This window comes from Psittacula echo (assembly GCF_963264785.1).
Source record: "Psittacula echo genome assembly, chromosome: 4".
Taxonomy (NCBI): Eukaryota; Metazoa; Chordata; class Aves; order Psittaciformes; family Psittacidae; genus Psittacula; species Psittacula echo.
Genome location: NC_137738.1, coordinates 43,845,259 through 43,867,614, shown reverse-complemented (window position 1 = coordinate 43,867,614; position 22,356 = coordinate 43,845,259). Strand labels below are relative to the sequence as shown.

Genomic DNA, 22,356 nt, shown 5'->3' with positions numbered 1-22,356 from the left:
CTTCTACCCACCATTTCAAATACAAAATGGATAATGCAAGCTGCTATGCAGCCAATGTACACTGGCTGAAGTCAGACTGACTGGAACCTACAATTTCTCTTTTTATAAGCATATTTAGTCTTGAGGCTTTAAGCAATTTAAGATCCTGCATATCTGATGAATTAAAAAAAAATCAGGAAATAAGGATTAATAAATCCACCCAACACCAAATGCATTAGCCACGGCTGCTGCTGCTATCACGTAATTTCATAGGAGGCAAGTATGTTTTAAAGCAAGTTTAAATGCACTCATCAACTTGAAAACTAGCCAGCATTAAAAATGAAGCTAAAAGGAAGGCCAAATTTTATACTTGCCCTTCAGTCTACCGCCTATTTCCAGTGCTTGTAAAATTTAAGATTCTAAAATTATATGCCTGGATTAAAAAGTCATCTAGCCTTGTATCTTACCTCTAATAGTGGTCAAGTGTTTGGGGAAGAGTAAAAGAACAGGACTCACGGAGCAGACACCTCCCCTGCACACTCATGTAGCTTCCAACAAAAAGTATTTCCTCTTCTTTGATAATTTATAGTTTCACCTGGTAACCTTTCCCTCTTAACACTAAAATAAATATAGTATAATTGTTCCCTACTTACATTCTCAATATTGGTCACAACTTCATAGACCTTTATTACCTAATCCTTTACAGTTGTTCAAAGCCTTCAATCACACTTGCTGACCTGTGCTGTCAGATGTCTTCCTTTCTATCTTCCTTCTGAGATGTCATGCCAGGCTTGCAGCATTCAGACTGTGTATTGTATCACACTTACACAATAGTACTCAGCTAGGAAGCAGTTGTCACTCTGCACATTTGAAAGTTTCAGAAAGGAACATGGCTTCAAAGGTCTTACTGAAAATAAGAAGCACTAAAATTTTTTGTATGATCAAGGTGATATCAGGAAACACAGAAGGTTGTAAACTAGAATAGCAGTTTAACAGAGGAACTCCAGAGAAGTCATTATAATCTTCAGAAAATCAATGTAGTTGTTTCACATCATCAGAAGAGATGGAAAAACAATATTTGACTGCCTTAACTGTAATTGTTATATGTTACAAATATTTTTGTGTTAAATAGCTGCTGGGTTAAAACAGCTGCTAAAGTTTGCTACAGCCCTCAGATTACTATTTTTAGATATAAGAGCTGTAATTTGACCTTTGTTCATCTCACACTTCCTTCCCTTGTGGTCCTTTATTCTATTCTTCTTCCATTTGTATCATCCCATCTCCTTTCACACTGCTCATTATTTTAACTACTCAACATGCATAATCCATACACAGCCACTTTCACTATCTGCTTTTAGAACCTAACTACTCTTTCAGATCTCTAGAAAACAAACTTCTAGAAAGCCAAAACCCTACAAGTTGTCATTGCTAGCTTCTTACACCACTTTCAGCCTACTCTATAGATCAGTTTCTCTAGCAGTCTTGTAGGGGTTTTATAACTGCAAAATACCTAAACAGAGGAGATTAAATTCACTGTTGTTTCTAAAAATAGCAATATGAGTCCTAAAATCCTGTAGAAAAACTTTATAATTGGGTAGGAACAAAATGTTGGGACTCATTACCCAGAGTCCAGTCTCATCTCAATCTAAAGTTAATTCTTTCAAGTAGAACTGCCCCCAATTAATTTAAAACTATGAAGTACTACAGTAATCCAATTCAGAACAGCTGCATGTGGAACCTGAGAGCTCTTTAGCAACCTAGAAATGTCAGACGGCACTCTTCATCTCTTTAGCCAGGCTATAGTTTCAAGGAGCAGCTTTAAGTTTCAGGGTTATTGTAGCAATACAACCTTTAAGATTAAAGCATTTATCAGGCTGATAGTCCTCCTGGCTGAACTCCTGCTGAAGCTGTAAAAATGTCTAATGGTATTATTATCCATAACATTACTCAAGTTATAAATGCCACACTCAAACTACTTAGATGAATAAAACTCTCTTGACCTTCAGAAAAAAAGGTTGAGCCATAGGGTACGCCTGAAGGATGCAGTGAAGAAATGTAAAGGTATTTTAGATGCCTAAATTCATTATTTTGAGGGTATTTGCAGATCTAAGAGGTCTAAAGGAATGTTGGAAAAAGTCAGTGAACAAGTTATCGTTGTTTTTTATCCCCTGAATACAAAAGCTAAATGATAACAATGGTAATTAAAAAAATCCCAAGTACTTATTTGGAAGAGATTCTTTGGCCCCTTGTTCTGTTCTCATCTCCTCTCCTCTCCATTTGTACTGTTCATTATTTCATCTGTTTTTACATGCATTACCACTTGTAGAATTATGCATAGTCTGGTAAAAAATACCTAAAATCACTCAATACATTCAAAGTGTGAGTCAGTTATACAACATGAATACAGTATTTCCTTACAAAACGTATCAAACATAAGGAACCCTGCATTTCGGTGAAGTTGTAGTTGACTAAAGGTCATACAAATGCAGAGCAGTCTCCAGTAGTGCCCTGATGTTGCATACTTTGAAGGGAAAACTCTGATAAACAGCATTGGGATAATTCCCACACAGGTTTTATAAGCATACCAAGAGCTGAAGGTTAGGTTCAGTCCTGGAACACAAGTGTCTGGTTTCTCCATGAAACCCAAGCTTGTGGTGATTCTTAGTTATTCCTAGAATATGCATACTGGACCAGTCCAGCAAACTGAGCTCTACTGGACATGAAATACTCAAGCCTTCTACAGCCCTGAGTCATACAAATAATTGCACGTCACCTGTAAATGTTGCTATCTGAAAACAGTAATTATTTTATGCAGCAGTATTTTATTTTAAACTTAATAAAGAAATATTTAAACCAGAGTGTAACATAAAGGCAAATCCACTGTCCTCATCTTAATAATGCAAATTGACTACTTAGTCTTCCTTTTCGCAGACCGATTCCTGGCTAGTTCTCCCTGCACTGCTAATCCATCCAAACACCAGAAGTAAAATATGTATAGTTTAAATTTGCTGGGGTTTCTATACCTTGCAAATCATTCACGCAGAGGATATATCCCCACTATGCCAAAGTGCACATGCAGGTACTTTTGTCAGGAAATCCTAAGGGGGGCCCATTTGTGTTGCAATGTGTCGACTTTCAGAACTACATACACCACTTTGGTTATTTTATTCTAGCCACCACTTTCAATGACAGATCCAAAGACTTCTGAGACCAGTGAGTCATGATCTCCCTCTGGAAGAATCAACCTACCTAGGTCTTTTCAACACAGCTTACAGGTGTTTTGTTATTCCATGTTTAGTTTTTGCTTTAACCAGTTAAACCATGTTCAATTTTTGCTTTAACCAGTTTACAACTGCAGATGTAAATGTTGCTATCTCACAAAAGTAATTATTTTATGCAGCAGTTTACATCTGCAGATGTAAACTTCATTTGTGCATTTCTTAAATGTACCTAAACCCTGTTCTAAATACTGTAGGAAAATAATGTTGTCCTTCTAGGACAGAGATGTGATTGTGTAAGCTGGCAGCTAAGTTCATATTGAAGATCCTTCATAATCTTTGGATGTACCAGTCAGACAGAGCAGCTTGCTGATTTCAAACTAACCTTTTCCAGGACACCCTTTTAATTTCATCAGACTAAGTGAGCAGTCTCATAACAGTGAAGTCGTAGCTCAGCGCAGAAATCTCACCAGCATCTTGTGACCAAGTAAACCATGACTGATCTCACAAAAACTTACGTTTTTATTTTTTATCATCCTCAGAAGTTGCACTTCCAAAGTTGAAGGATTCCTCTTCCACCTACCCACTTTCCAGTCCTTGCTCTTTCAGCATATCTTTACATTCTTCCATCTTTTCTGTTTGGCACACACATCTGCTGAAATCTCGCTGCCCTTGTAGCAGGTAGCACGAATGCTGCCACTAACAACTTACTCTGTATACCTTTGCGTTTGCAGCCACCTCATCTGACGTTCTGTTTCACTGACATTTCCCTTTTCGAAGTTTAGACCTGTCTTACACTTTTTCCTTCAGCCTCCTCCCCCTTCTCACCCCAAAGGACAAAGTCAGCACAGTACCTCAGAAATCACATTCTGCAAAAATGCTAATAAGGCCAACTGCATTTGCATTGTCAGAAGATGCTGAGCAGTTCAAGGAAGCTGAATTAGTTCTGTCTGTCCTGACTTAGCCTGGACAAACATTAGTATTCATGATAGGAACAGCTTTCACAGTTGTCACCATAATGCCATCATACTAATAGAGATTTAAATCTATTTTGCTGATTCAAAATTAACCAAATTATAAATTGTTTCATAGACAAAATGACTGCTCAACCTTCTATTTATGCAGGTAGGCTTAGTAACATAGGAAATATGTGGAAAATTACTGCCTTTAAACATTTTCTTTCATTAGCCTAACAAAAAAATGCCAGTCTTGCAAAGGCTGAGTTACAACATTTTACAGTCCATTAGTTGTCATATTAGCATTTTGAATTCCTTACTGTTTCTCCATCACAAAGCAGGAGACACTGAGGCCGTTGCCTCTTAGAATACATTAAAAACTGAAAGTTTGTTTTTCGTCAGTGTGGTATTTGTGGCTTCCCTTCTTTTTACCTCAAAATGCAAAGAGAGAGAACCAGAGAGAGGGAGACAGCTGCTGTCCTGCTGAATACTTTTATTTCCATTAAAAATTCAGCCATTGTAAAATGATTTCTTGAACTGACACAAAAAGACTTCACCACAATTCACACACAAGCTCAGGGGGGAAGTACTATGTTTTCTTTGACTGCCTTTATGTCTGAATCAACTAAGAAAAGTCTTTGTTTCCTTTGGACATGAGGAGTTACCAGCCCCACACATGGATGATACACCACAAGATCATCCAGCTAACTATATATACACAGCAGTGAAATTCTCATTTGAGGCCATTAACACTTTCAAAAGCAGCACTGGTTTAGTTACCTACTTTCAGGCTTGTTCCCTCTCGCTCTTACAAAGTTCATAAGGTCTAGAAAACTATTACAAAGCCATCAAATAAGAAGACAATGTAAATACATTGGAGGAACATCTGTGGCTTTTAACATGGACATGACTCCAAGCGTGGACCACTGAGCTCCCACAGCGGAAGTACTCTGGAATGCTCTTCAAGCAGCACTACTGTTTTCTCACTAAACTTTGCCAGGAAAAGCGCACAGTTGTCTATGAAAACACATATTCTTCACATATATCCAATTATATATAGCAACACAAACAACTGTTTGGTACTGTTAGGTTGGAAAAAGCAGTCAGTTTTAACAACAACCACTCAATTAAGCAAAGAAGTCAACTGATACACTTGGCAGTCTTCTGCATTGCTCCCAAGCCAGGTTTCAGTTATTTCCTGAAAGATATGTTGACTGCTGAGCTAAAATTTCCTTCAGAGTTTCAGAAGTCTGAGAGTTTCTTTTTGGGTTTTGTGGTTTGGTTTTTTTCCTAATTGAAAATGGTATTCCTTAGCAACAAGGATTGCACTCTCAACCAGTGAAAATGCAACACAAAGCAGCTTAGAAGCAATGTCCTTGCTGTTTTGAATTTCATGATAGAAAATTGAGAAGCTCCTGGGTTAAGCTATATGCTAATGGAAGCCAGCATTTCAGCTTCTGCATTCTCCTTCTAAGTCTTGGGTGCTGGCAAAGAGGGGTAACTCAGCTTGGTCAGGAAATACGTAGAATGGGTGAGGTAAAGTGTAACTGAGTCAACTTGGAGATAGGCTGACTAATAAACTGCTACCAAAAGAGGCATAGAAGAATGACTATCCTCCTAAAAGCAAGGAAGACAGGGAAGGATTAATCTCTTCTCAGCCAATGCAGTCACCAACAATGTCTGAACACTGACAAGAAACTGGCTCCTGGACAAAGAGCAGAGAGCTCAAGTGGAATCCACATAGGATGAAATGCTGATGGGAAAGGTCTTGGAGAATAAAGAGAGATTGCTCCCACTTTCCATTGGCATACTATCGCTTTTTGTCAAAAAATCATGTCATATCATTTTCCAGAAATATCACCTCTCATCTCCAATGTACTGTGAAACTTAGCCACCCTGTTTTCCCAGAAAAGACCCAGCACAGAAATCCACAAATCTCCTCCGGATTCAGTCACTTTAATCCTCCTTCCTTGCACCAAGGTTTCAGACTATTCTCAGGCTTGAATACATCTGATCCAGGTTCAAGACCTCATTTGGCTCCTGGTCTTACTACACTTCCAAAAAGTTGACGGATCAAGTCCCTGTGATAATAAAGTTTAAATCAGCCACTCTGGCAGCTACATTTCTTTTGAACTGAACAGACCACAAAGCTCTGGATGAGCCAAAAGGGCCCTGGGGCCTAAGCATTCTCAGCCAAGTGGCTTTGGCAATGGAATAACACAGACTGTTTCTGAAAAATGCCATAAAGCCTTAAGTTCGGGGGCTTTTCCCTCTCTAAGAATTCCATTCCCACTCACATGCCCTCTCCTGACCAATGCAAAATCTGAACAAAAAAATTAAAGCAATTTTCCTACCTTATGTATGACTTCTCCTTATAAAGAGAGCCGCTTCTTGCAAGAGGCTCCATGTTTTTCCCTGCATTGCCTCAAAAGTAGCCTAAGTACATGCTACTGCTTTTCATAGGTGCACTGCAAAACCTCATTCTTTCTATCTGCCTCAAAGCATAACACAGCGCTTTTCAGAAACACGGTTTCAAGTAACTACTTCCTGTCCCAAAGAACTAAAGACTTCAGGCTATATGAACAAGTCTTTCTGTTTGAGTGCCAGCAAGGTGAGAGGAGAGGCAAATGACTTCTTTCTTCCTTACACTTCACACACAGAGACTAGTCGTGTTGCTGTTTGTGCTCATCTGTACTTTGCTGACTCAAACACTGACACCCCAAAAATGCAAAACAGCACTGGGTGTAAAAATGCTAAGTAGACACATTAACTGATCGGCACAAGTCTTCAGCTCTCCCTCCATCTCTGGTTTGTCACTGCCACTGACACCCTTCCCTTCCTGAGGGAAGATGTGGTAGAGTGCAGAGCTTAACAAACTCCAGATTCTGGTCCACTAACATAAGAATATTGCAACCTATCTTAGTGCCACGTCAGATCAAACTGAAGAGTTACAAGATACACTGTTGAAGGTGATTTGTATGTCCTAGTACACTGTGCATCCAGGGGGATGCAGAAATCCATTCAGCCATTTGTTTTTCACAGTAACAAACATCAAAATACCCTGTCTACAAGGATAAGCAAAACGTTAAAACATTTGTATTACTCCTTTCACATAGAGTCATAAAGGGAGAAATTTCTTTGCAAGACTCATCTGACACAGCATTGACATAAAACACTGTGGGAGCTACTATGATGCTGTCAGCCCATAAACATCCCCTATGTTACAGACCTCATGACTGGAACAAATGGCACCATCTTATCAGCTCTTTTAGTCTCTTGCCTCTACAGGCTGGATGAAGAGCATCAAGGGAAAGATTAGGCAAGGCACAGATGAAGCGAGTGGGAAGAAGAAAGCACATTGAAGCATCACCTTGCTGCTTCACTCTTTCCTATTACTGGCTCAATAACTGCGCAGTATCAGCTAGGATTTCTGGCAGGAATAATCAAGTCTGGAATAAACCTACAGAGATGCCACAGCTCCTGAAGATGTGGGTGAACCCCTGAGGCTCTAAGGAGCATGCCCTTGTTCTCTACCCTCCCCAAAACTCAAGGCAAAGCCTACAAAGTCCTCCTCTGAGTAGGGAAACCTGCAGTGTAGCTGCTCACTGCAAGTGAGAAAAGGAGAACACAACTAAAAAGTGGCACACTTCATCGTGATATTTAACTCTTCTCTTGCCTTCTTCTTGGAAGACATTCTGTCAGCAGAATGATGTAAGAAAAAGGCAAGTGAAAGACAATGCTAATAAAACTATGCATAGACACTAGGGAAAAAAAAAAAAACAACAGAGAAATCCATTATTTCAGAAACAGCTGCAAAATGGAGCTTTAAAACAACATAATAAAAAGAGATGGGAAAAAGAAAGGTTAACTAGCACTTAAAATCCGCATTACTTTTTCACACAAAATCTGTCAATATTATGTGTCATCATAAAAATCAAGTCATCAAGCAAAAAACAAAACCAAAGTGTTACTGGCTAACAGCATGTATAACCATATAAAACAAGAATACAAAGTACGCAAAAACATTTAAACTTTTTAAGTATATATAAAACCCCACATGTTTTGTCTCTAAAAGGATAGTCTACCATAGGACAGTAAACATTCACAGAACCTTTAGCACAAGCAAGCAGAAATCATGAATTTTAATAGCAAGTCTGCCACAAAGGTTTGAAATGCTTCTAAAAATAGTCCAAAATACTAAAGGCAGTTAAGCTGTGATGGGTTTTGTTTACCTGTTTGGACTATATAACAAGTGGATTTATCTTGAAAGACAACAGAAGTCTCTTTCCTGTCCTCTTTTTGCATTTTAATAGTGCTGCTCAATTATGCAGTATGCAATGTTAAAATCCTTACATGCAATTTAACCATTGTCTCTAGCCCTTGTGGTTTGAATAAACTGCCTAGTTAATTAGTGACAGTTCTTCAATGTTATAAAAAGCCTCTAGTCATTTTTCCCAGTAATCTGAGTAATTCATCCATCAATAAAAGTCTTTCAGTTCTTCCTCGAAGACTGTACCTTACAGTGCAATTATGAGTGTCCCTAGTCACTGTAAACATAAGTAATTTGATAGTCTCTGCACCCAGAACTCATGGGGGGAAAAGATGCATTTTTGTATGTTAAGACGCAAAAATACAGACATTCCCTGGCATTTTAAAGGCTCCTTTATGTGAACCTGTAAAGATCCTGCATAGGGACAAGAAATATTTTAATAATGACCAAAGCCATTGCTTACACTTTCAAATTTAACAGGCTGTATTTTTTTTTCCATTTCATCCTTCCTTCCATTCATAATAATTAAGGTAAATATTTGCCTTCCCTATATTGTCCCAGTTGCCTGTTTGTAGCTCCCTTTCATCGTTCTGTCAACTCATTAGAAGGCTGTCTTCAAGATTTTTTTCCACACAGCTAGATGTCTGAGCATAATTAAACTTGATCAGTGTGACTACCACAATAGCAAGGGCTGCCTGAATCATGCCTGATTGAAACAGTACAGTGAATGGAAGCATAAACTCCTCCTTTCAGAGCTACAGGTGATGAGAAGACACAGGTGAGAAGATGACATCATGGCCCAAACAGATGCAGCACTTCCAAATGTTTACAAATTCCTTGTTTTTAAGCCATGTTCTGGAAGCTAGGTGAGGCTACCTTCCCTGTTTTCATCTTAGAATTGTTCAGAACAACTATTTCCAAATGCAGTACCAGCACATAGATCCCATCAAACTACACTGCTGAACCTAGAAACTAGTATGCATCCCCGTCGTCAAAGGAAAAATCCTTTCTGGGTCCTGGGCTCCACCCTGAAGCACTGCGGGCAGGGTGCTGCAGGCAGGGTGAAGGAGCCTGCCCCTGCCTCGTGCCTGTCAGGTAAAAGGATGCTGAAGCATCTGTGGTTGCCATGGGAGTAGGGATGGCAAGGGCTGGGAGCAGGAGTGAATAACAGCACAGAAACTGCCTTCTCCCACAGCTATCGCAAACTACAAAACATTAAAGAAACAAGCAAATGAACAACATCCAGACCTCCCACCCCCTCTGCTTTGAGACAGCGGTTTCATCTGCTACAGGTCTCATAGTTTTCTTCCAGTGTCTTGTAAGACCCTCCAGTATACACAGTATCTGTTCCTAACACAGTGCTGCTTTTCTCTTCCACCATGAGCAGAATTTTGTAGGATTAGACACAGAACAGGCTGAAACTGGGGGCCTGTATTTACACATTCTTAGTACTAATGCATGTAACGTTGCAATGAGACCACATACAGGAATTAATGTTCCCAGCAGGACGCAAATCAAATTAGGTAACTGCTTGTATGCCTATTTTCAGAGCAAACAGAAGGAAGTGTGTGGGCAAAGTTCACATGTACATGTAGTCTGCCATGTCCTGGCCAGTCCCTAAATTTCCACAAATAAAAGCTTACAACAGGAAAGAGGAGGGGGGAATATAGTTATGGGTTGCTACAGCTGTCAGAAAAGCCTAGTAATTTACACTAGATAAGATACAGGGAACAAATATAGATTAATAGCATCTCTTGGGCTATCCACGAATTAAATTCTTTCTTTTTCATCAAGGCTTCCCTCTATTGAAGAGTGATTTCCTTCTGATTCTTTTTTCACACACAGGAACAACAACAGAAACAACATCAGTGAAGTTCAGGGAGTTGGACTATATTCCTATAAACAAGAGGATAATCAGACCCCTCTACAGTTTTCACCCAGTTCTTGTGACTCTGTGCCTTTCCCCATCATGAATGGAGACAAGCCTCTTTAATAGGTAAAATCTGGGAGAAGAAGAGGATGGCACAAAGGTAGAAGTTGATAGAAAAATATCACTATGAGCTGATCAAGCCCACAGGAGGGGACGCGAAGCACTGGAAAGATATTTTATATGACCTGTGGGCTTAGGAAAAATCTTCAATTACTTACTGATGTTGCTTTTATAATGATAAATAAACCCTTTGGCAAGCCAAATCATAAGTTTTTCTCACTTAGGAAGTCATTCAGTTTACTTGGTACGTACACTCCCTCTTTGGAAACAAGCGTGGAATGACACCACAGAACTGGCTCAAGACAGGGTAGAGCATTCCCTGATATTTCAAATTTACATTTCACCTCAAACATACTTCTCACCCCTACATGATCCTAGGTGAGTCTTCTCACCAGAAAAATACTTCACATGACACTGAGGAAGTAGGCTTTACTACAGCCTCTTGTAGCCCCCAAAAAACCCCATTTCAAAACAGTGAAAGGAAGGACTCAGTCCTGCAGAGTCTTCCTGTTGTGTGTGTTTGCTTATTATCCTCAAGAGGCCATTGGTGTAACAAGGCTCTCTGCCTTGGCCAGACATGTGCTCTGGTTATATTGTACAGGAGCAGGAAACACCTAAATGAGGAAGCTACAGACACACATTGAAGTGAGAAAATTAACAATAAACATGCAGAACCACAATCACAAGGCCTATGTCTTGAATTAGCTGAAGAATCTCACAGCTTGAAGTCCAGGTTTGGGACCTAGTTCTGACCACAGTAAAAAATCTGCCAATGACCTTTACAAGAAGATAATCTGATGACATATGATGCTGAGAAAGAAAGCGCTGCAGTCAACCAGGTTGTATCAGCTGTCCTATGACTCATGATCAGTTCGTCCCCAGGAGATAAGGAGAACTCAAGAGATCCTGAAAACAGCAGAGCTGCAAGAAGAATGATACCACTCTCTTCCTACAAGAAAACGCAGAACACTTGCATATAGTATTAATAAAATCAGCCAATAACTGCCTCACGGTGAAGTGCGTACCAAATCAGTTAAAAGATACAACTACATGCACAGTTTCAGCAGGACTGTGCTGCACCCTGGCCATCTCTCTAGTTCTCATCCCATGTCTAGGCTCCTAAAAGACCTTAGAAAGCATTAACTATGGAGACAAACCCAGAGGCGACACACATCCTATCAAACAAGATAGGATTGGTTGGCAATAATGTAGCTCCAACCATTTCTTGCCTCCAACAGAAAGATGGTGGTAGGAAATTACCCTCCCCCGTGGCAGAGATGCCACAGAGCTGTGGTGAGGAGTGTCAGAGGTGATAGTATTGAAGAGACAGGTAGGAGAAAAGACGGAAGATGAAACTTGAAGAAAAGAGGAGGACAGATGCAGCAGGGGGCTGAGGGAGAAAGTTAAGAGAACTGAAGAGTGAGGTAAACAGACTACAATGAGCAAACTTTAATCAGGATGATAGAAAAAGGATACTGAACAATATATTCCCCTTGGAAATTTAACTTTCCAAGTTGTGTTAAAAGGTCATGGGACATTTTCCAGGAATAATTTTATTAGCAAATTTCACAGCACCAGAAAGGGGTGACAAAAAGAACAGTAAGAAAATATAAAACTTAAATGTTGACATTTATCTTTCACTTGCTGTACTGACAAGTAGTTTACATTAGGCCATAGAGAAGATGCTGAAGCTATTTTAGACTAGAATAATATTCTGTTCTTACTTGCACAGTTACAAATCAATAGAGAAATTAGATCAGGAGGTAAGCTAATAAGTACTAGCTAGTAAGCTAGTAATAAGCACATCCATTTCTGCATGTGCTTATTTGTGTGTAATATATGCAATGTCCTTCCCCCCACCCCCGCCTGACTAGCTTAAACTGAGCATAGTCTCTTACCTAGTGCTTCAGTAAATCATATGTCCTTGTGCCTCCAGAGGCAAATACATCTAAACACATTTCAGAAGACCACTTCTTTGCATCAGTGCCAGAGAACAGTACCGAGATCCCTCGCCACTTAACATGCAAACCCCATAGTTAGGAGATGGTGCAGAGCACCATTAAGCTCTTAGCTGATTTTGGTCTCTATTTCAGGGAGTTTGTCAGCAGCAGAGTCTGTAACTCTGGGATTGGCCATTATGTTTCAATGTGCTTATCTGGACACTAACAAGTGTTTCCTGGAATAACCACTTATGAAGCATCCAGATTAGAAAGTACAAACATATTGCCTAAATTGAATTAAAGGCAGTCAGTCACCCCAAATTACACACTCAAGTGAAGATATTTCCAAATACTGCAGCAACAACTGAGTATCACACAAATGGGGTAGCCTCATGTTTAAAACATAGGACTGAGAGCTATTAGATCTTAGTTTCTCCTCCTGCTTCTGCTTCTTGTCTTTTCCTCTTGATCTTGAGTAAATTATTTATTTACACTTCCCAAGATTTAAAAAGAGGCAGTTACACTCCCTGGCTTTAAAAAGCAGTGTTACAATAATTAATTCATTATTCTTTGCACAGCTCTAAAATTATGAGATGCTGCTGAAAAAATGCATATTATTAGTGCTATTTATTCCACTAGCAATTCCAAAAATAACTCTATCTTAGATGGATTTATAGTATTCTACATTAAAGTCAGTGGTACCTTGGATCTTGAACCAGCACCTTTTCATGGCAGTGTAAAGCAAAGGACAGAAAATAACCCAGTTGTGATCATAACACAGTCCCTCTTTGCGCTATTCTACCCCCATAATTTCTTTCAGTAGTATATTATACACATATTAACCATATTGGCAGCAAGCATTTTGAAGGAAAGACCATTCCAGTAAGTTCAACAGTGAATGGCAAAGAGCCATTGTAAAATCTACACATGAAACCAATGGGCTAGCTGAAGCCCCACTATAAATGGTGATGTGACCAGTATCATATGCTTCTTTAGAAAAACAGTAAAGATTTTTTTAACCAGATTTTTTAAAGCTCATCAAGTTTTAGGCTCAGCAGTGGAAAAATGGCCTTCTTTTGAATTATGTTGTTTGCATAAGGCTGACACTCAATCAATTGGATCCATTTGCTCATTTGAAGGCAAAACATAACCATATCTGTCACTGGAACTGCTTTTGCTGCAAGTGTAGGCTGGACAGCTGTATACAGAAATGACCAGTCAGGTGTTTACTAGTCCAGGCTGTATTTCTGCTCAAATGCAGTTCCAAGATAGCTGTACCAACAAATTAGGGGTAGAAATACAGATTCCTGCCTCAAACAACTAACTTTGAAAAAGACTGCATGTGAATTGGGGTGAAAAGTGATGATAGGTAACTTGGTACATTATCATATCTGCCTAATGAGAGTGACAGAATTAATTAAATTTTTGTTATCTGTGGGAGCACCAGTTCTGAGGGGAACTGTTCTTACAAAGTGACCACTTAACAACTTTTTAAGAGATGTATTCTATAGCATATAAACGCAACACAATTAATACGTCTAAAAGAGCCATTACCTGTTGGTCATCTGGAGTCCATATGCCACAGGTGATCTGACTCTCCAAGTTTATTTCTGAAGACCAGTGTCTCTGTCCGCTGACTGAACCAACCAGCACAAATCCATCTCTATAGGAGATAAGTGCTTGAGTTCCATCATGGCTCCATGTAAAGTCGCTTACCTTAATACATCAAAGATAAGAAAATAGATATATGGGCCATATAGGATTTTTTTGTTGTTTTAACAAAAGGTAGCACTGCACAGAACTTGACAGGGCAACTATTAGCCCAGGTGCAGCTCTGATGTCATGGCTATTGGATAAAGCAACTGTCCCTGCAAAGTGTCTTTGTAACAATTCTTGCATATTTTTTTTTGAAAAATAAATGTTTCATTTTCTCCTGTGCTTTCTGAAATGTATAAAGCACCGTTTGCTCTTTATTTTGCCTCTCAGGACTTGATGAGGACAGATCTCTTGACTGCAGAGAAAACATGCATACCAACCTGTGCCCCACGATCATTCACAAGTTCCACCGACCATCTGCCTTCGTATTGTATCCAAACAAATATTCCCCCATCTGCATCGCAGGTTGCTAATTTCTGGAATGGTTCATTCCATCTCACCAGCACAACCTTAAAGGATTACAAACAAAAACAGCATTATCAAAACTGTGTGTTGTGCTAACAACCACTTAACAAGAACCAGTTAAACAATACTGCAAAGCAGACATCGCCGCATTTAAATCCTAAAGATGTACAAACCAGCAATTTTCAGCACAGCATTAGGTGCCTCTCAGGAACAGCTGGAATCATTTTGTCATGGCTGTCAGGAAATGCAACATCTTCCACCATCAGGCCTTTTCTGAAGGCATTGCATGCTCTCAGTAAAATCACACTCTACACTGGAATTCAGGACTTCATTACAGAAGTAGCAAACGGGACCATCCAACACTTTTCAATTATTTCCCCTACCATAATCTCAGAGACCATCAGACTGTACGTCAAATCATCACCTCTTGCTGTCTTCAAATGAAGCTGCATGCACTGGTATCAGGTTGAATCTGAATGCTCATATCAACAGTGATGTGAAAACAAAAATTGAGAGTCCCAAATTATGAAAAAATAGAAATTTCACAGCAAGGCTGCTTTTCTACTGAGTGTAGAAGGAAGACAAAGAGGTTTTAGACTCCTCTCTCCACATTAGAACTATCTGGGTTTTTCTGGAGAAACTAATCAAGTCTAAACCTACCAATCTGCTCTCTCATTTTTAATTAATATCAATTTAACAAAAACAGTATCTCTTGAGACCTCAGTATAAAAATGAAAAAAGCATGTCATCCTAGTGCCTGCAGCAGAAATTAGCAGAAAAACCATTTATCATTAGTGACTTTATCTTAAAAACCTTTTTTCAAATTAGTTTGATTTCAGAAACATTCAGATATATATGGGATGGTTACACTCATACACAAGGAGATTTCCCCTAGCTGTTTTCATAGAATGATAGAATGGTTTGGGTTAGATAGGGCCTTAAGATCATCAAGTTCCAACCCCCTCGCCATGGGCAGGGATGCCTCATACTAGACCATGTAGCCCAAGGCTCTGTCCAACCTGGCCTTGAGACAAAGCATACACAAACAGAAAAAACACATATTAGTCAATCAGTAGAATGTTAAATTAATTAGTTAATGGGCATCCAGATCTAATAGTGCTTTCACATGAATCTAAACAGATAATTAATGATCTAAAAGAGACAGAGAAGATATTCTTGAAATGTATTTTGCTTCCCACAGAGATGGACTGACTGTCCTAAGGACTCCAGTCCTAAGATGAGCTCTGAGTAGACAGAGCCTCCATGCTTCACAATAAAATCAGCAGTCATTTTCAGAATTAGGATATAAGTATTCATACATGAAACCTAAACCTGCAGCTGAAGAATATGATCTTACACTTACTTAGCGAGTGCTACACCTATTCAGAGAGTCAAGGGTCAGAACTTCGGCACATTTAGATGAGTGGAGCTTGTCATCCTGAATCATCAACCTCCAAATCATTATACAGCCACAAGCAAACTGTTTCTTCATGCATGCACAAAGATTAAGGGGAGAAGTGAGTATGACAAACCACCTCTCTGTTATTACATAGCTAAGAATCCCATTTAAGAGTCTGCAAAAAACCACTTGCTTCTACTTGATTATAGCCTTGCAGCTGCACTCCAAGTCACTAGTCCTGTCTCCAGTCGGGTAGGTTATATCATTCCACTAGATGGATTGTATCATACATTGCTTTTTTTAAAAGAAATATTTTCATTGGAAGAGCAGTAAATAAAATATTCCATCATAGCTATACACACAGCTGTACTTTGGCAAAGATTTTGCTCTGTCCTTTCCACCTAAACAAGAATAGCACAGATTTGTCAAAATTTTGTTTTCATTTTGATGTAACTCCCATGCACAGAGCCATCATTTCATCCACCCTGAGGCAAAATGCAACAACATAACTGTACTTGCCAGTAATGCCTAACAATATTATAAAAGAAGTGAAGAAAACCCTGAGGATAACACTGAAATACCTTCATCTTCAAAGGCTAGGAGCCACTAAGACTTACGATGACTATTAAGGAGTAGAAGGTACTTAATCACCACTAAAAACCAGACCTTTAATGCTTAGACACTGTTCATGTTGGACATTTCATAGATCATACAGACCAAACTACTACAGAAAATTCAGGTAAAAAAGATAACACTAATTGTTCAAGTAACATGGTGGGGTTTTTTTAGCTACCACCATTCAAAGGTGCTACTACCTGTTACAAAATAGCCCTACTTCATCTCGTGAAGACTTGAGACAGCATATGAATTTACAGATTAGCCATACCAGCTCACTTAATGATACAAATTATGGCAAAGTGACAATGGTTACCTTGATGTAATTTGTATCTTTCCTATTTTAAATAGGAATCTTGTTAAAACTTGAAGATAACTTTTGACTCAGATTCTGTACAACCTGTTTTTTCTTCAGATTAAACATCCAAGCATACATTTGAATGTAAACAAGATTAACTAAAGCCTCCCTCCCTCCATCTCAATTAGATACAAACAGGTAACTTCCAAAATAAAAATCATAGATGAAAATAAAACAATGATTTTATAAGCCTTCCGATAACAGCCTCATAAGGAAGCAAATTTGTAGTTTGAAAATTCAACTGCTTTAAACACAGAGCAAATGTTATCATTTTATGAGGTCATTTTAAAGATGCTTCCAGCATTTACATTTAACATCTGACTACAGGTGTTGAGTCCACAGCTACCTTCACTATTTCCAATTTCATTTTAGACACAACATACTGAAGCAGAGAAAGAAAGGAAGAAGGACTGCCCTAAGTATTAAGATGACTTTTGGCTTTTATGTTGGCTAAAATGTAAAGCATATGAAAACATGCCCCATTGATAGCACACTTAAATAAATGCATAAGCTTGAATTACCCCTCTGCAAAGAGGAATTTTATTGCTAACCCATAAACGCAAAGATACCATTACTTTCACTAACAGCTTCAACTCACAGGGGACTCATTTTTACTTCTGCCTTTATGGTTCTCTGCTTTCTACTTAGCATCTTCACACAAGTGCTGAAGGACTAAACTGTTTTGTATTGAAAGAGCAAAAATGTTGGTGTGCCAGAGAAAGTTGTCTGTGACCCATTTGTGGTCCACATAGTTTCTGTATATTGCTTGATTATTTTGGCTCATTTCTTGTTTGTTTGTTTTTTAAATACTATAAAAATCACAAATTGTGTTTGTATCCCAGACATTAATCAGCTTCTGAACTGCTATCTCCTACAGGAAATGATCTCCTGTCAATAAAATCTCAGGAACTCCTGGCCTAATATATTAAGTACAATGTAAACAACAATGTATTGCCCCCAAGCAGGATGCTTTCCATGAAGTTCAACAAGCTTTTACGTCAGGGTCTTTGAGCTCCTTTTTATATTTTTTTATTTTCTTTTCAACTAAAAATGTTATGCAGTTATTATATCTTATGAACCTGAGTACATAATTACAGGTTTTGAACCACAGTTACTTCCCTGTGCTTCTTCTCTTCACATATGCTCCATTTGGAAGAGGCCTCGTCCCGTGACAAGAAAACAGCTTTACACAACAGACACTAATTTACTTTTTGTTATGCTTTAAAATTTCCATTTTCATTCACTATTGCTTTTTGGTCCACTAATGCAAATAACAAAACAAAGTCCAATCAGACTCTGGCCAGGATGATCATCACGTTTCTTTGAAAGACACTGCCACAGAAAGACCATCATGCAGCTAGCAATGATACTATTTATTAAAAACTTAGACAAGAAATTTTGAGTAACTGCCATCTTTGGAGTAGCAAATATGTGATTTATGGTAAATGTGACCTCTTCCCAACAGAAAACAGGTTTGGTAATTCCAAAGAATCACAGAATCAACCAGGTTGGAAAAGACCTCTAAGACCATCAAGTCCAACCATTACCTCACGACTGGCAAGACCACCACTAAATCATATCTCTGAGGGCCTCATCTATATGGTTTTTGAACACTTCCAGGGACAGTGATTCCACCATTTCCCTGAGCAGCCTGTTCCAATGCCTGATCACCCTTTCAGTGAAATTTTTCCTAATATCCAATCTAAACCTTCCCTGGCGCAGTTGGATGCTGTTACCTCTTGTCCTGTTGCTTGCTGCTTGGGAAAAGAGACCGACCCCCACCTCACTACAACCTCCTGTCAGGTAGCTGTAAAGAGCAATAGGGTCCCCCCTCAGCCTTCTCTTCCCCAGTCTAAACAATCCCAGTTCCCTCAGCTGCTCCTCGCAGGACTTGTTCTCCAGACCCTTCACCAGCTTGGTTGCCTTTTTCTGGTCCCTCTATGTCTGCTCCAGCACCTCAATGTCTCTCTTGTAGTGAGGGGCCCAGAACTGAAAGCAGCTCACCGAGGTGCAGCTCACCAGTCATTACTCAAATCCTACCTCTGTAGTTCCTAAAACATACAGTATATAAGTGCTATAGAGGCAAGGGGCAAACATCTAGGAAAACTAAATGGGTAAATAACTAGGACAATTAGTTCTTGGAGTTCTATGCCAAATTTAGATAGATTTATTACTGAAACACTGTAGCTAGTCACAGTGAGTCTTTTTTTTCTTAAATCTCTGATCCTCCATCCATTTTACTGAGGAGCAGCCATATGCTCTAAAGAGAGGTCTTCTCCAGCATTCCTTTTCACATATGCTATGGAGATGTGCTTGCAGACAGACTTTCACAGCAATAGAGAGTAGAGAATACTTGATGGCAACTATTTGATTACAGCACAATTTGCTATATCTAGAGAGCCACATTCCCTTATCTGGCATGAGCATTTCTGAAACTACAAGTAACTAGCCATCTTTGCAGGGTGCACAGCATGTGATGCATTCTAACTCCATTGAGCATTTACAGTACTGAACATCCTACAGAATTGCTGGCCTTTTTTCCTCCCTAAAAAAAAAATAAAATACTACATTTCTAATGCTACTGAAAGTGCTGACGTGAATCCACCTTCCAAGCAGTGATGGCAAAAGACCTCACTGTTCCTAGGACAGAAACAGAAAAACTAATAAAGGAGATTAGGCTATTGCCTACAGTGGCAGTGTACAGGACAGTCTATCTGAAAGCTTGTTCCAATCCTGTGCTTTTTTAGGAAAGTACTTAAGTTTTTAATGGGACATATAAGGGTTGGAACAAAGCACAGGAAAAGGGGTCTGGACAATCTACCTCAGATCACTGAGCATCACCTATCTGCTGTATCAAGTAATCCTATTATGCAATCCCCTAATAAGTAGATTGAACTTGATTCATGGTTTCAAGTACAGTGAAATATGTACATACCTACATATGTGGCACACATTATGGTTTATTAATGGCAACAAAGATGAAGAGATGTGTAAGTATATAAAAGAAAAAAAAGATGAGTGTATAGCGAGGAAGAGAAATGAAACATAAAAGTAAAGGGACCAGAGAAACAACTAACCACCTTGACTTGCTAATACAGTTCAGTGTTTCTCTCATTACAGAGATAAACACATGTAATATGTACACAAATTATATACATATAACATGCGTGCGCGCATGAACACACATCCCTATTAAATCCCTGCGGAAACTGTGCCAACTTTGTACATTTGCTGATTTACGTTACTTTACTAAGGCTGACTCTTGAACTAAAATGCAATTTGAAAGCAACAACAGGTGCTCAGAATAAGGAGGAGGGCTGCAGTTAAGAAGCTGTTGCTTTTCACTATACTTCCCCTATAACCAGTGCTTGGTTCTAAATGGTTCTTGATTATGTTTAGTTCAATGAAACATAAAGTTCAACTATTTTTAAAATATTAATGTTTTTAAAATAAAGGCTAATCAAGTTTGTCTCTCCTAATTTCTTATGCTGCAAACAGATTGTTTGCAATTGTTCTTACTTTCAACTTCACTTGTGACCCTCATTTCTTGAATAACAATAATGTGAGGATAATTCCCTCCATTCAAACTAACGTAATCCCGCAGACAAAGAGCATCACATTAAGTATTTTTCCTACTAATAACACTAGACAAAAAATCAGCAGACAGGGCAGACAGCTAGTTTGCACACTCATCTTCCTATCCTACTTGTCTTACATTGCATTCTCCAATGATATACTTGCTGTCTCTCCCACACCTGCAGAGCTTTGACTTTTTGTTTCCAGTGACATTACACATGGGCTTACTTACAGAGCTGTCAAGTTTCCAAGGTATGATACCCGTCAAGGAATCATCAAGAAGAAACTACTCCTATTAATGACAAACACTGTGCTGCAGCTAAAGATCAGCAAATTTATAATAGTGTCTACATTTCTTGAGGAAAATCTGCCAATTCACAACAGGCGCTGCATGCTACATTGTTGGTAACTGAATGGTGAATGAGTTCTTGGAGACAGAAAACACTGTGCAAATCCTTCATGTTTCTTTTGTCCAAATAATAAGAAAATAAACTCCTTTCATGGAAGAACTGGAGTAGCCTCCAGATATCTCAGGGATGGATGTCCTTTAAAAAGCCTTACCCCTGCCACAAGAGAAGCTGCGGTCACTGGTGATGTGCGCCGATGGCATCACAGCTGCTCACAGCTCCTGGGGGGTTCTGCTGCTGCCATGGGCAGCCCTTTCCACTGCCACTTGTACACTAGAGGTCTGTGCTTTATCCCATGATGCTACTTTTTCCTTGAAAAATATGTATTACTCTGCCAGCAGCTGTCATCTTGCTTTTTCTGCTCTTTGAAAAGGAGCTTCAATTTCTGTAAATTCTATAAATACTATTTAAATGAACATAACAACATTCTTGTGAGAGGGAACATAAAAGCTACTAACTATGGGGTTTTAAAGATACAAAAAGGCCCATGTAAAGGCCAAATTTGAACAGCACTCCCCACACACCTTTTTTTAAACTGGAAATCTGATTTCATGGTAAAACATTATCAATAAGCTAAGCATGACATCTGTATCATCTGGGGACCTAACCTTGCACTAACTGAAATCAGAGGTAAGGCTGGACCAGCAATAAGGTGCTGACCTTAACAGATCTGAAAAGTCCAGGTCCAACTCTGTACATTCTTCTGAAAGCAGACTTCTCTGTGGCCTTCATGTGAAAACCTACTCCAAAGCAATCACATCCCTAATTCGAACACCTCAGGTAAGGGTCTAAAGTACAATGTAGGAATACATTAGAAGCTCTGTGCTGTTTTGTTCAATATGCTTGCTCTACTTTTTTTTCCCTTTCTCCTTGGCATTTGTTTTCATAGTGCTAAGAGTTTGCACCAGACTGACAGACTCAGATCATCTGCTCAGCTGCAGAAAGAGAAAATGCTAGGTACGAGCAGTACAGTTGACCAGCAGTAACCCTCTGAGTTATTGCAGGGGAGGTAACCATTCATCCAGAGCTCACTCTCCATGTGAGCGGCTGGTACCCTCTGCAAGTAACAGTGTGGTTTGTTCACCCACTAGGAAGAGTGTTGATGCTCCCCAGCAAGTTTTGTCTATTTGCTTTGCAAATGAATGCCACACATGCCTATATTTACAAGGTGTCTTGAGGCTGGCACACATATAGCTATATATATACCACCACATATACCTATTTTTGAAAGGTTTTATATAGTTGATATCCAATCCCCAAGGGAAGGCATTTTGACCTTTCAAAGCTTTAGGTGATGATTCTGGCAAATAGGCAACTGCAAGGAAAATTTGTTTTGCTAACTAGTTCAAGAGGAAATGTACTTAGTGTGAGGAAGATGTCATCTTAAAAATACCTAGACTGTCAACATCTTGCTGAATACATTTAGGAGCCTTGATAGTAAACTGCCAAGACAAGGACACAGAAAGGCTCTAAAGCTTTACAAATCTTCATATGTTCCTCAAGTCATACACTTCATTTTAAGAAATA

At 39.1% G+C, this 22,356-nt stretch overlaps 1 protein-coding gene across 1 annotated transcript in view; it reads right to left on the bottom strand.

Moving 5' to 3' along the window:
- TULP4 (TUB like protein 4) overlaps positions 1–22,356 on the bottom strand; it is a 156,604-nt gene that overhangs the window by 36,965 nt on the left and 97,283 nt on the right. The window contains exons 5-6 of the mRNA XM_080615814.1: positions 14,390–14,518; positions 13,908–14,069 (exon numbers count right to left, since the gene is read on the bottom strand). Of these exons, the coding sequence (XP_080471940.1) occupies positions 13,908–14,069; positions 14,390–14,518 (291 nt within the window). The remainder of the gene's footprint in view (positions 1–13,907; positions 14,070–14,389; positions 14,519–22,356) is intronic.